The 13,618-nt window shown below is 29.1% G+C and overlaps 1 protein-coding gene across 5 annotated transcripts in view; it reads left to right on the top strand.

The window, feature by feature from the left end:
• The first annotated feature begins 1,702 nt into the window (after nt 1-1,702).
• The window catches only part of LOC107850131 (transcription factor bHLH35), a 36,150-nt gene continuing 24,234 nt past the window's right edge, over nt 1,703-13,618 (top strand). For 4 of the 5 annotated variants that reach the window (XR_001668478.2, XM_016694572.2, XM_016694567.2 and 1 more), the window contains exons 1-4: nt 1,738-1,987; nt 2,374-2,533; nt 3,078-3,335; nt 3,474-3,644. Coding sequence is in view for 4 of the 5 variants with exons in the window: in XM_016694572.2 (XP_016550058.1) it covers nt 1,914-1,987; nt 2,374-2,533; nt 3,078-3,335; nt 3,474-3,644 (663 nt within the window). In the remaining variant the exon portion in view is untranslated. Of the gene's footprint in view, nt 1,988-2,373; nt 2,534-3,077; nt 3,336-3,473; nt 3,645-13,618 lie in introns of all 5 variants that reach the window. The other variant, XM_016694561.2, reaches the window with a different exon arrangement.

Below are 13,618 nucleotides of genomic sequence, written 5' to 3'. Positions count from 1 at the left end.
AACAGGCAACAGATCATACACAATATAAAATCAAGTATTATCCCTCTTCAAAAGACCGCATGCAGCTAGTAATGTGTGTGAAATCTGTACTACTAGTACTATGTTTATATGTATTACTAGTGACTTGGTCGATGACCCAATAGGATCATCTCCGCAGCTCTATATTCTGTATGATGCATTTTAAGTAATGAATAAATTCCTTGTTAACCAAAAAAAAATAAAATATTATCCCTCTTCAAAAGGAATTAACAAAGATAAGCACTTAAATATTTAAATTATAATGCTTTCTTTAATAAATTTGATAAATTATTTAATTGCACGGTTGAGAGTTGAGAAAATATGTGGATCAGTTTTCCAAGCAAACTTATAATATGTACTTCTTCCGTTGGCAATCCCCTTAACAAAGTATATATTAGAGGTTTATTTTATCAAATTAATTATATTTTAAAAATAAAAACTTAAATAAATATACTTTGCTTAGTCATTTAATGTTGAAGATAGTATTGAAAAAATATAATAAAATATTATTAATTTCATCAAAAGGGATAACTATATTGAAACAAATATTTTTAGAAAGATGACCAATCAAAATGAAACGGAGGGAGTAGTATTATATTGATAATTAGGCCAAAAATAATCCCTGGTCCAATATTTGGACAAACTAATACTCCCTCCATTTCACAATAAGTGAATTGTTGGAGTATTTTTTAATATTTAAAATAAGTGTGATTCATAATTCAAGGTAGATATTGGATTTTTTTTTAAATTTACCCTTCATTAAATGTGCATTGGGAGTGATGTATCATTATTAAGGTTTTGAAATTTGAAAAGGGTAAAAATAGAAAAATATGATAAATTTATATTTTTACTTTTTTCTTAATATGTATATCAAAATACAACAATTAACTTATTATGGAACAAAGAAAATACATTTTTTTGTCAAGAACGTGGAGCCTCTGATAATTTAGGACCATATTAAGATAATACTAATATTTTATGGTCCACTTGATATAAAATATGAAGTTCGATTATGCGCGCAGTGCAGTACATTAGTATGGGGTAAGGTGGCATTATTTTATTGTCAATGATTAGCAGTAAAATACAGACTGTCATCTGGAAATTTCTTTACTATAGTCATACAATTAGGTAAATAGGATTGGTCCAGTTAGTGCTTTTGATTAATGCTATTATAAAGCAGTGAAATTTTTTTTTTTTTTTTTTTTTTTAACCTTTGAGCTTTGGACTGTTTTTAAATTCACAATTAGTCAACTAGATATATTGTATATATACGAGATAGACCCTTATTTATTAAATAATTCAGCATTCGATAAATATAGAATACCAAATGTTATTAATATTTTTTATTAAATTTAAATTCAAACATCATAATTTTAAAAAAGTTCTCCCAAATACTATATCAAATGTCAAATTACGAAACATCGAATACAAAATTTTTTAATTCGATAATTCAGCTTTTGATATTTTGTGACATCCTTACACACACAAATAATTCACTCTGAAAATTGATAAGTCAAAAGAAAATTGTTAATTAGGCGTTACCCATATTTGTAAAATTATTGTGTCTTTACGATCCCCCACCATGTGGCCTACCACTCTCTGAACTTGTCTCTCTCTCTCACTCACTATGTGGACGGCAGGGATAAATAAGAGCTTTCCAAAAAGGATGAAATCAAATTGAATAGAAAAGCACATGTCCTCTTTTTTCTCATCTATATATACCTAGTTACCTTCCCTCCCGAACCTCTCAATTGTATCCATTTTTTAAAGCTTACGCCGCCCCCCCCCCCCCCCCCCACCCCCCAAAAACCCCCCCCCCCCCCAAAAAAAAAAAAACTATCCTCAAAAGATTTTAAAGCATAACTTGTCTCCTTTTGCTTCATCTTCCAAATAAGATGGAGAACATCAGTGAAGACTACAATAATTATTGGGAAACAACCATGTTCTTACAATCGGAAGAACTCGATAGGTAAACTTTAATTGATGCTCTTTTTAGTTTAGTATATACTTCCTCCGTCTCAAATTATTCGTCATAAATTGAGATTATAGATTGATTAAAAAATAATTAACAATATGTTTAGTTTATCATAGTATCTCTATTAAATAATATTTATAATTTAATTTGAAGAATAAATAATTAATTTAAAAATAAAATATGAAAAAAATTAACTTACCTTAATTAATAAAAAAATAAATAAAATGAGACATTAAATTAAAAAATTTGAGATAAGGAAGTATATAACTATCCTTTTTTCTAGTTGAATGCTTAAATTGTTCGTATTTATTTTTTTGGAGCACCAAGAAATGGACAAAATGATGAAAATTTTGCACGGGTGATTGGTTGGATTAATGCAGCTACTTCGACGAGGCAATCTCTTCATACTATGATTCAAGTTCGCCAGATGGGGCACAGTCATCGATGGCATCCAAGAACATTGTGTCAGAAAGGAACAGAAGGAAAAAGGTCAATGAGAGGCTATTTGCACTTAGAGCTGTGGTCCCAAACATAAGCAAGGTGACCAATTCAAGCACAAATAGTGATTTTAGATATTTCTTCCATCCTAAATTATCTGTCTCAAATTTTTTAATTTAATATTTTATTTTACTTATTTTTTTATTAATTGATAATTTTTTTTATATTTTATTTTGTATTAATTAATTTTTTTTAAAATTAAATTATAAACATTATTTAATAAGGGTACTATAATAAATTAAGTATGTTATTAATTATTTTTCTTAATCAATATGACATCTCAATTTGATACAATAACTTAAGACGGAGGGAGTATATAAAAAAAGAGAAAATAATTTGCTTTGCATGCTTTCATTATTGCTCTGTTATTAGACCGCATGTAACTTCGCTCAATATTAATAGAATTAGGTGACACTTTAAATATTAGACATGTTCCTCTATTTGTCCATGTGGGAAGCTAACACCCACCTCATGACTTTCACTCCCTCAACCTTATCTTTTATTGATAATGTACTAAATTTAAGTCTTGTGTTATTTTTTTTCGGTTAATTAATTGGGGTTTAAATTAATTATTGCGACTTATCAGATGGATAAAGCCTCAATAATCAAAGATGCAATTGATTATATTCAAAATTTGCACGAACAAGAGAGAAGAATTCGAGCAGAGATATTAGTGCTGGAATCTGGAAGGTCAAAGAAGAATAGCGATGTTGAATTTGATCAGGATGGGAGCTTTGATTCAAAGGCAAAAAGATCAAAAAGACTTGAGCAAAAGTATGAATATGATTCTTCTGGATCAACTACAAGATCATCACCATCCTCTTTCCCTGTTGATGTTCTTGAGGTAATTAATACTCCAAGTAAAGAATATTTCAAACAAAAACAGATCTTACCAAAATAGACTTTTTACTCGTTTTCATTTTAGTGATATCCCAAAAAGAAATGTTATTTTTTTTTTTTTTATGAATGGGTGGAATTGCAGTTGAGGGTATCTTCAATGGGAGAGAATACAGTGGTGGTGAGCCTCACTTGCAGCAAAAGAACAGACACAATGATAAAAGTGTGTGAAGTCTTTGAATCTTTGAATATCAAAATAATTAGCGCAAATATCACCGCTTTCTCTGGGAGGCTTCTCAAGACAGCTTTCATTGAGGTAACAGTATCTTTCTTTTTCTTTTTTGTGACTTTGTTTCTCTGTTTTATTCTTTCTTTTGTTTTTTTTTCTACCATTGATTTTTTTCAATAAGTGGGAAATCATTTTCTTTCTGCTTTTATCTTTGCCTATTTTTTTATTTTTTTCGAGTTATTTCCTAGTAAGATATTTTGTTTTCGAAATGATTTTCACTGATTATGAAAATTTCTTCAAGCATTCAAAATTTACATGTGCATTCATGTCAAATAAATTAAGGTTCAAGAGTAAAAACTAAAGTCCATCTTTTTGTTAAACAACATGCTAAAAGGTTGAATAACAAAATAAATGAAAAATACATGCATTTCTATTGACTAAGCTTGTCGTTGATGTTTTAAAGTAACAGTTAAATAATTTTTCTTAATTTAAGAAAGATTTATTTTATGTATATATGGACAATTTAACTTAAATGGATATGTTACTTGCACTTTTTGCAAGTTACTTATTTTTGGCTGATATAGACAAATGTATAATTTATATTAAATGATCTAATAAGGTCATAGTGATATTTTACAGTATGCCAATACAATTCTTAAGAAAGAAAAGTATTACTTACTACTTCGTCGGTTGATTTTGATAATTGCAAAGGCTTTCTTATTAATTCAAAAAAATTGAAAAGAAAAAAAATACATAATAAACAGCTCATGGGTAATGAGATTACTTTAATGAAACAGATATTTGCGCAAATACAAAATATCTTGTTGAACATGATGTCCACGCTCTTAAACTTCAAATGTATCAAGTACAGCATAAATTTTTAGCTCCTGAAAATTATGACAGGCAACAGATCATACACAATATAAAATTAAGTATTATTCCTTTAAATTCTTTTATAAAGATAAGCACTTAAATATTTAAATTATAATGCTTTCTTTAATAAATTTGATAAATTATTTAATTGCACGGTTGAGAGCTGAGAAAATATGTGGATCCGTTCCCCAAGCAAAATAGTAATATGTATTACTCCCTCCATTTCAGAATAAGTGAATTGTTGATGTATTTATTGGTGTTTCAAAATAAATGAATCATTGAATTTTTTTTTCAAATTTATCCTTATTTTTTGACAACTAAATAATTTTTGAAAAGATATTATAAGATTATTTTTTTTTTTTTGAATAAAAATGAAAAATTATGTTAAATTTATGTTTTTAATGTTTTTTTCTTAATTTTTATGTTGAAATCTAATTTATTATGAAACAAAGGGAGTACTATATTGATAGTTAGGCCAAAAATAATCCAAGGTCCAATATTTTGACAAAATAATACGGAGTAGTGCATTTCTTTGTCAAGAATATGGGGCCTCTGATAATTTAGGGCCGTTTTAAGAAAAGAATATTTTACCGTCCACTTGATATATAAATTATAAAGTTCGATTATGTGCAGTGCAATACATTAGTATGGGGTAAGGTAGCATTATTTTATTGTCAATGATTAGCAGTAAAATCCAGACTGTCATTTGGAATTTTTTTTTTTATTCGGTGTTTGATAGTTGTATTAGAGTTCGATTAATTTGAATTCATATTAGGTAAGGTCCATTTGGGGGTAGCTCTCTATATCAAGAATTTTTTCATACTCATAACTTAAACCTGAAATCTCTAATTAAAGGAGAATCAATTTCATCCGGTGCAACGCAACCTTTTTGGTGGTGGAAATTTCTTTGCAATAGTCATGCAATTAGATGATGGCCAGGAAGATTAAAAAGATAATGACTTTTACGTAATATCATACAATTATTGTATGATAAAAAGATACGATGACCTTTTGAGTACTAATATCATACAATTTCCTTTTATAATTTTTCTAGAGAATTTTGAATTATTTTGCAGTTTCATAATTCGTGCAGCTTTTTCCCCCCTTAAAACAAACAATTAAAGCCAGACTGCCATTTGGAATTTTTGTTTTTCATTCTGTGTTTGATATTCATATTAAAGTTTAATTAATTTGAATTCATATTGGGTAGAATCCATTTGGGGGTAGCGTTCCATATCAAAAAAAATTTTCATACTCATAGCTCACATCCGAAATCTCTAATTAAAGGAGAATCAATTTCATCCGTTGCACCACATACTTTGGTGGTGAAAATTTCTTTACAATATCCATTTAAATGATGGCCAAGAAGCTTAAAAAGATAATATGACTTTTTACGTAATATCATACAATTATTGTATGATGGTCAAGAAGATTTAAAAAGATATGATGACCTTTTGAGTACTAATATCATACAATTTCCTTTTATAATTTTTCTAGAGAATTTGAATTATTTTGCAGTTCCATAATTCGTGCAGCTTTTTTCCCCTTAAAACAAACAATTAAAACCCTGACTTTCGAGTTAGGTTCTTTTTCCTAATAGAGTTTAATTTAATTTAAGGCTAATTATATTTAAGTCTAAATATTTCTATAATGTGACTCGCCTTCGTATATATTTTTTATATTTTAATATTAAATTTATATCCTCTATACTATGGAAATACTACGTTACAACACCTATGTATATACATACTAGATAATGAAGAGCCCGTTTACGGGCCTAATATTATAATTTTAAATACATTTATTGCTATTTAATTATTTGTTTTAAATGATAATTAATATTTTTGAACAAACACAAAAAGAAATGTCAGTAGAGATCACACTATATAATAAAATATAACTTCTTATCTTTATAAAATCAAACAATAGCTTACAACTCAATTAAGGCTTCACATTAACATTAAAATATCATATATTCTAATGCTTATTTTAACATCAGGTCAAACACAAGAGAATAAACAACTAATTGTAACGTTTTTCTTTTTCTACTTTATTTAAAAATTATACAAGAGAATAGATTAAAATTATAAATATCTAGTTATTAACATTTTATATAGATCATACGAAACAATAAAGGGATACTAATTCATACATAAATTGATTTTAAATACATTTAAATTTATCTTATGGGTGTTTAACAAACGAAAATAAGGACCTACTGGATGAACATTTTAATGAATCATAATGTTAAAGGACTACCTTTATTTCTTGTCTTATATACGTTAAAAATAGGAGATCAATTTAATATAGTAAATAAGAAATTTCTTTTTAAGTGATATGTCTACCTGATAGGGAAATTTAATATCTCAAATAAAAAGAATCAAAAGAATTAACAAACATTAACATAATATATATTGTACTAATTTAACATGAGAAAGTTATTATTACATTTTAAATAAGTTGTTTAAAATAATTTGAATAGGTGCTTGGTAAATAATTATGTTTTCATAAATTATATGTATAGTGCAAATCTTTGTAATGATACGTATCATGTGAAGTTTTGGGATTACGGAGGAATCGCTTATTGTGTTTGATAGATAAATACTTATTCAATGTTTATGAGTAGTTTTATTATCTTACTATAATATAGTAATCGTTACTTTATGCAATTAAATGTGTGAGCGAAATTAGTTTTACTTTTTTTTTTAATCTTTTTTGAAACAAATGTGAGTATTTGCACATACTCCTATAAACTACGTCTTTTTTATTTCAATTTTTAACATTTTAATTAGACATTGAATTTAAGATATATGAAAAAACGTCGTAATGTTTCAAATTATCTTTCAAATAAATGAATATTAAATAGAAGAGTATACCTTTGTGGACTTTTGACAAATAAATAAAATTTAACATGACTAAAATACTGATAACGTTGTAAAATACTAACCAAATAAAAAATGTCAATTCTTTTTTAGAATTGATTAAAAAGAAAAATATATTATTTGAATTGAGACATAGGATGTATTATAATAAACATTCTGATGTAATGCATTTAATTTTTTTGACTACATATTAAAATAGACTTATAGTTGAGGTGTGTAAAATTACATCATGAATGACATTGAAAAGATTCTAATGAAATGACCATTATCTCTATAGTTTTCATTTAAAATAGAGTTGTAGTGGGATTAACATAAAAAAAATTATATGAAAATATTTTAAAAATTATGAAAAAATCATAATACCCTTAGTTATATTTGTAAGTTTTACCTTAAACATATTTTATCTATTAATAATTTTAGACAAAAACAGTAGAAAAAATAATAATGACTGTTACACGCAAAAGTAACTTGTTTATTCTGTGAATTTAGTTAAGAGGAGAGAAAGCTTGTTTGGATACCACGATTGAAAAGAATATTTAAATGGAAAAAACTTCAAATATAATTTCTTTTTAAATTTAATATTAGTCTCCACATTTGATTTAAGTATATTATTTAAATTTACATTTACTAAAAAGATTATCACATAAATTCTCATATATCATAACAAAGTATGAACAAAACTAATTACTTAAATTATTTTTTCAAGGTTTAACAAATTATATTTTAAAATTATTTTAGATATCATGAAAAAGTTTAACTTGAAATTAATTTTGAATGATCTGAACTGTCGATATATGAATGCCTTGTAGATGTTTGTTACTCTCTCAATTTCAAAAATAGAGACCTATTTTTCGTTTGAATTTGTTTAAAAAAATAGAATTTTTTTGGCAATACTTTAGTTTTAACTTTCCACGTGTTATGTTTAGAACCACAAGATAAAGGATATTTTGATATATTTGACATAATTATTCATATGTTAATTTTCATAATGAAACAATCTATAGTGTTAAATCAATGACAAAATTATTCATACGTTAATTTTTTCAATAAAGAATATATAGTCCTAAATTATAGTATATAAGTAAATTAAATTAAATAATTTATTTTTTTAGGTAGACAATAGATTTATGTCTATTCATATGAATATCTCATATGTTAATTTTCACAATGAAACAATCTTAAGATTTTAAGATGATAAATTTTAAGATAAATCTCTTAGTAGCTGAAAAATTGCTCATGAAAATGGAATACCAAAAATAGGTATTAAATGAATTTATGTCGTATAAATTGATAATATAAAGAAATGTTAGTCTTAAGATTTATTTATCATTGTAGTGTATAATTTATGCCATGCTTTTAAAATTATCTTTCAATATCTGAAAGTTTTTTAATTTGAAATTATGTATTTCTCTGTTTCAATTGTTTTGTTTGATTTTAATTCGATACGAAGTTTAAGAAAGTAAAAAATAATTTTCAATCTTATGTCTTAAATTAATAACATGTAGAATGTCTCAAAATCTAGTTTAATCTTATGGTGTTAAATATGACACGTGAAAAGTTATAATTCAATAGTTTAAAAAAAAAGAGGTAATTTTTTAAAATAAATTTAAACAAAAAGTAAGTCAAATAAATTGAATGTATGGACTATCATTTAAATATTTATAAAAATTTTTATTGTTTTTTTTTTTCACTTGTAGAGTAATTAAATATGCAAATAACAACTAATTCTATATTTTATGTGGGTCCATGTCATTTACAAAAAATAGCTTGACTTTTTTGTCATTAAAAATTTATGGCCAAGCTTTGATGCCAAAAATATAAGTAAGCAAGATTATTTTTTGTTGAAATTACAAATATACCCTTGATCGTCCCACTCTTCACTCTTCACTCTTCTATATAATAATAATAAAATAAAATAAAATAAATATATTTAAATAGATAAAAATATCCCCCAACCTTATTTGTAGGATTTTACATAATATATTGCTGGCGTAAACTATATCAAAAGAATATTTTTTGGTACATATTTATATTTTATGAAATTTACAAGAGGAGCTAAACATTTTTAGCAACAAAATTCATTCACGGTTTTGAGTAAAAAAGTGAAAAGTTGGTTTGAAGGATGAATTTTTTGAGATTATAAATAGAAAATCAACACAAATTACTTAATAATATATATCAATGATTTGTAATATAATTTCCTGCATTTTAAATATGCAAATTGTTTAATTATAATATTCTATTATATAGAAATTTATCATTTTTATTTTAGTTTGATTATTTGTTCCTATGTTTCAAAATTATGTTAAATTTACTTATTAGATGAAGTTATATTTATGTAGGGATCCGTCGTATTAGATGTTTAAATGTGTTTTGAGAAATGAAAATAACATCATTATGGTTTGGAGTTTTGAAAGACAAAAATTATAAAATTTAGTGATCTTATTATAATTTGTGTTCATTTCCTATTTAAGAGTTTCAATTGATATTTTTCAAAAACTACCTGTTTTCAACATAATTTAATTCATGAAAAATAAACTTCAACCATAAATAAAAATATGAAGAAACAACAATTTTTATTGATAAACAAAGTGGGTACAAATCTATTCTTCCCTTGATTCTTCTCTATTGATTTTCTCCTTAATTTGAAGGTTGTCAGTAGCATATTTATCGAATGTAGGAAGATTTAGATATGAATTTCTCCATAATTCGAGGACCGTTAGTGACGTATTTCTCAAACGTAGGAACATTTGGATTTGATCTCCATGAAAGGAGGTTTGTGTAGCTTCTTGATGTATTTGAATATCAAGAAGAGAGGGTTTTGACCCTTTTATGAATATTCCATTAATTTATTGGAATTTTTGAGATCTTGGACCTGCCTCTTTAAGGGGATATTTGCCCTCTTTATATAGACGTAATTTAGGGTTTAGATAGAGTAGCTACCAAACTAGATTTAGGGTAAAATAGCCCCCCCCCCCCCCCCCCCCAAAAAAAAAAAAAACTCTAACAAAAATTAAACTCTCTTTGTAGAGTTCACAAAATTTTAATGTCTACAAATGCTCCCTACTTCAAGGCTTGTCGGAGTGTAGACTTGATGAAACTTAAAGCGATTCTTGAATAGAGCTTCCATCTTTGTGATCTTGCGGCTACAAATTTGCATGTTTGCTTTATGAGAGAAGAGATAAAGGTTAGATTTGGTCCCACTAGGTGTATTAGTTTGTTTCCAACAAATTTTTACAATGACAGAAATAAATTACAATCACAAATAAAAATACGAAGAAACATGATTTTCTTTTATTGATGAATGATATGGGTACAAATCTGTTTTTTCGTGATTCCTCTCTCTTGATCTATTGATTTCTCTGTAACTTGAGGGTCGGTAGTAGCGTATTTCTCAAACGTAGCAAGAAATAATATCTCATAATTTTGTGGGATATTGAAGATCTGATCTTTTTACGAATACCCATGAATTTATGGTATTTCAAGATATTTCTTCAAGTAGAATTTTGCATTGGCAAAGTGTGACTTGGCTTCAGTGAATGGCTTATCATCGGCAACTGTGACTTGGCTTCAGTGAATGGCTTATCATCGACAACTATCTTTCTTTCCACTCCGCCTTAAAGGTACTTCAAGCATTGATAATAAGAGGATGAGATAATTTTGTTCTCGTGTACCCAAGTCCTACCAAGTAATATATTGTATAAAAGTTTTGACATCGATCACATGCATTAATGTATTTGATCGAAAATCATCCATACGAATCTCCAACTTGATAGATCCCAAGACTCTCTGGCCCCCTTGGTTGAAACCTTGGATCGTCAAATGACTTTCAGCCAGTTCATCAATAGTGATGTCATGTTTCATCATTGTGCGGATTGGCAGGATATTGACTCCGGACCCCTCATTAATCAAGATTCTATTTATTTTCTTTCCTAGAGCTTGACCCACCATGTGCAAGGGACAGTTGTGTAGGGTTTCTCCAAGTAGAAGATCGTTATTTGTAAATGTGAATTTTGTATCATATACAAGTGCCTCTTGGCTAAGTGGCTCAGTAGGTTTTTCGAAAGACGGAGGAACTTCCGCAAGTAGGTTTTTACCCTTTGCCCCCTCTTTACCAGTATTAAAACATAATGACTCAAGGTTGACGTGCACAGTCTTTGCACGGAACCAACTTGGTAAGAATTCTTTCAAAGTCACTAGATGTCGTGGTTTTTGGTGGTGAAACTCCATTACCCTCGTCTTCTTCGAATGCTTAACCAGCCCCTGTTTCTTCGTTTTCTTCACCATCTTCTTTCTAGTTGGCTACTCGAACAACTTCTTTCATAGACCCATCTTCTTTCTAGTTGGCTACTCGGACGACTCCTTTCATAGATTCATCTTCTTGTGTCTGTGCCTGGTCATCAAAGTCTAACCTTCATCATCACCTTCGTCAACCAAAGACTTATCATGCTATGATGGTTGCTTCTTATGATCCTCTACGTATACTTGAACTGGGTCAAATGAGTCAAAAGTGATAGAGATTTGATAAGAACTGGCCGTCTCATCATCGAAGAAGATCTTTTTCTCATTTGTCAATTACATGATTTTGTCCTTAAAGACAAAACACTTTTCCAGAGGGTGACTTACAAGCCTATGATACTTGCAATAATTCGGGTCATTGGTCCTTCCAGCTTTATCGGGTCGCTTCATTTCTGGGAGTTCAATGAGTTTATGCTCAAGGAGTTCATTGAAAATCTCGGCAACATCAGAATCAAAGAAAGGGTATTCCTTTTCTTGTATCTCCTTTAAAGTTAACTTCTAATTTAATTTGGACGTGCTCGAGAAATCGTCTTAACACTTTGCTTTTTGCTCACCCTCGTGGTGACCTTTACAGGAGACACATCAACATTTATGGATTCCTTATTATCATTTTTGGGGATAAACTTGCCCCATATTATGGGTTCTTGCTTATCCTTTCCCCTTTGGGGGTCTTGGATAGGCGTTATCCCCTTTCCAGTAGAAGACATGATCAATTCCATATTGTTAGCACGAGTAGCTAACTCTTTAAAGGATATAGACTTAATGCCTTGCAAGATATAGAGAAGCTCCCAATGCATTCCTTGGATGCACATCTATATTGCAGAGTTTTCACTAAGCTTGTCTTTGCAGTTTAGACTCGCATTTCTCCATCAATTAATGATGTTAATAACTGGCTCATCTTTTCTTTGTCGAGTATTTGTGAGCTCTACCATGCTCACTGTACGCTTTGTGCTATAAAAGTGATTCAGATATTCATGCTCCAATTGCTCCCAACTATCGATGGATTTAGGCTCAAGATCTGTATACCAATCAAAGTCATTTCCCTTTAGAGAACGAACAAAATATTTGACAAGATAGTCGCTGTAAGTTCCAGCATTATTACATGTCTCAAAAAAGTAAGCGACATATTGTTTTGGGTTTTCTTTTCCCTCAAATTGTTAAAATTTGAGAGGTTGATAGCCTGCAAACATTTTTAAGCTATCAATCCTTGCAGTATAGGGCTTGGCTTATGTCAAGGAAGACTTGGTGGCAAAATTATACTTGTTTTTGAGGGTTCCTTCAATGAATTCCTTCAATTGATCAATCGAGATCATTTCCCTAGAAGAAACTTGTACCTCTTTAGTCCGTGGTATTTGTTTCACAGGATGTTCTATATTGTGACCCTCTAGAGCTTTTTCAGGTGCATGGCTAGACTCTCCGTCTATCAGGCCATCCATCTTATCCACCAACTTATCAATTCGAGCATCTTGATTCTGAACATATTTGGTCAGACCCTCAATTGCCTTTGTAAGATTCACAAGCTCCTCCTCCATAGACGAGGCATCAGTTACCATTGCTTGCATGATCACTGGATACGTTGGAGAGTAACACGGACTATCGTATAAGTTGATCTTCGAAGTGCTCATCTTATGTGGTGTAAGTGGAGATGATGTGTTTGTTGAACGACCATCGCTCTTTGCACCAGAGTATTTGAAACCAGAGTGCTCAAGTAGAGCAAGAGTCTTCTTAAGTGATTCTGCCACATTGCCTCCTTATTCTGAAGCATTTGCATGGGATGTCCCTCCTTTTGGGGTTGAAGATCTAAAAATTAGAGTTGGCGCGGACGACACTTGATGTGTTTATTGTCCTAGTATGTTCGCCTTGCTCCTCGTGACAGCTCCTAAGCTTCCGAAAGTAACACCAAAGATGCTTTTTACTTCAACAGAGAGCTGTGAATCAACAGCCTTGGAAGTAGTTGATTGAGAATTGGCCTTTTTGAAAGTCATTTCAGCGTTCTTAATCCTTAAA

This window comes from Capsicum annuum, chromosome 7 (assembly GCF_002878395.1).
Source record: "Capsicum annuum cultivar UCD-10X-F1 chromosome 7, UCD10Xv1.1, whole genome shotgun sequence".
NCBI lineage: Eukaryota > Viridiplantae > Streptophyta > Magnoliopsida > Solanales > Solanaceae > Capsicum > Capsicum annuum.
This window is presented reverse-complemented; position numbering and strand designations above follow the sequence as displayed.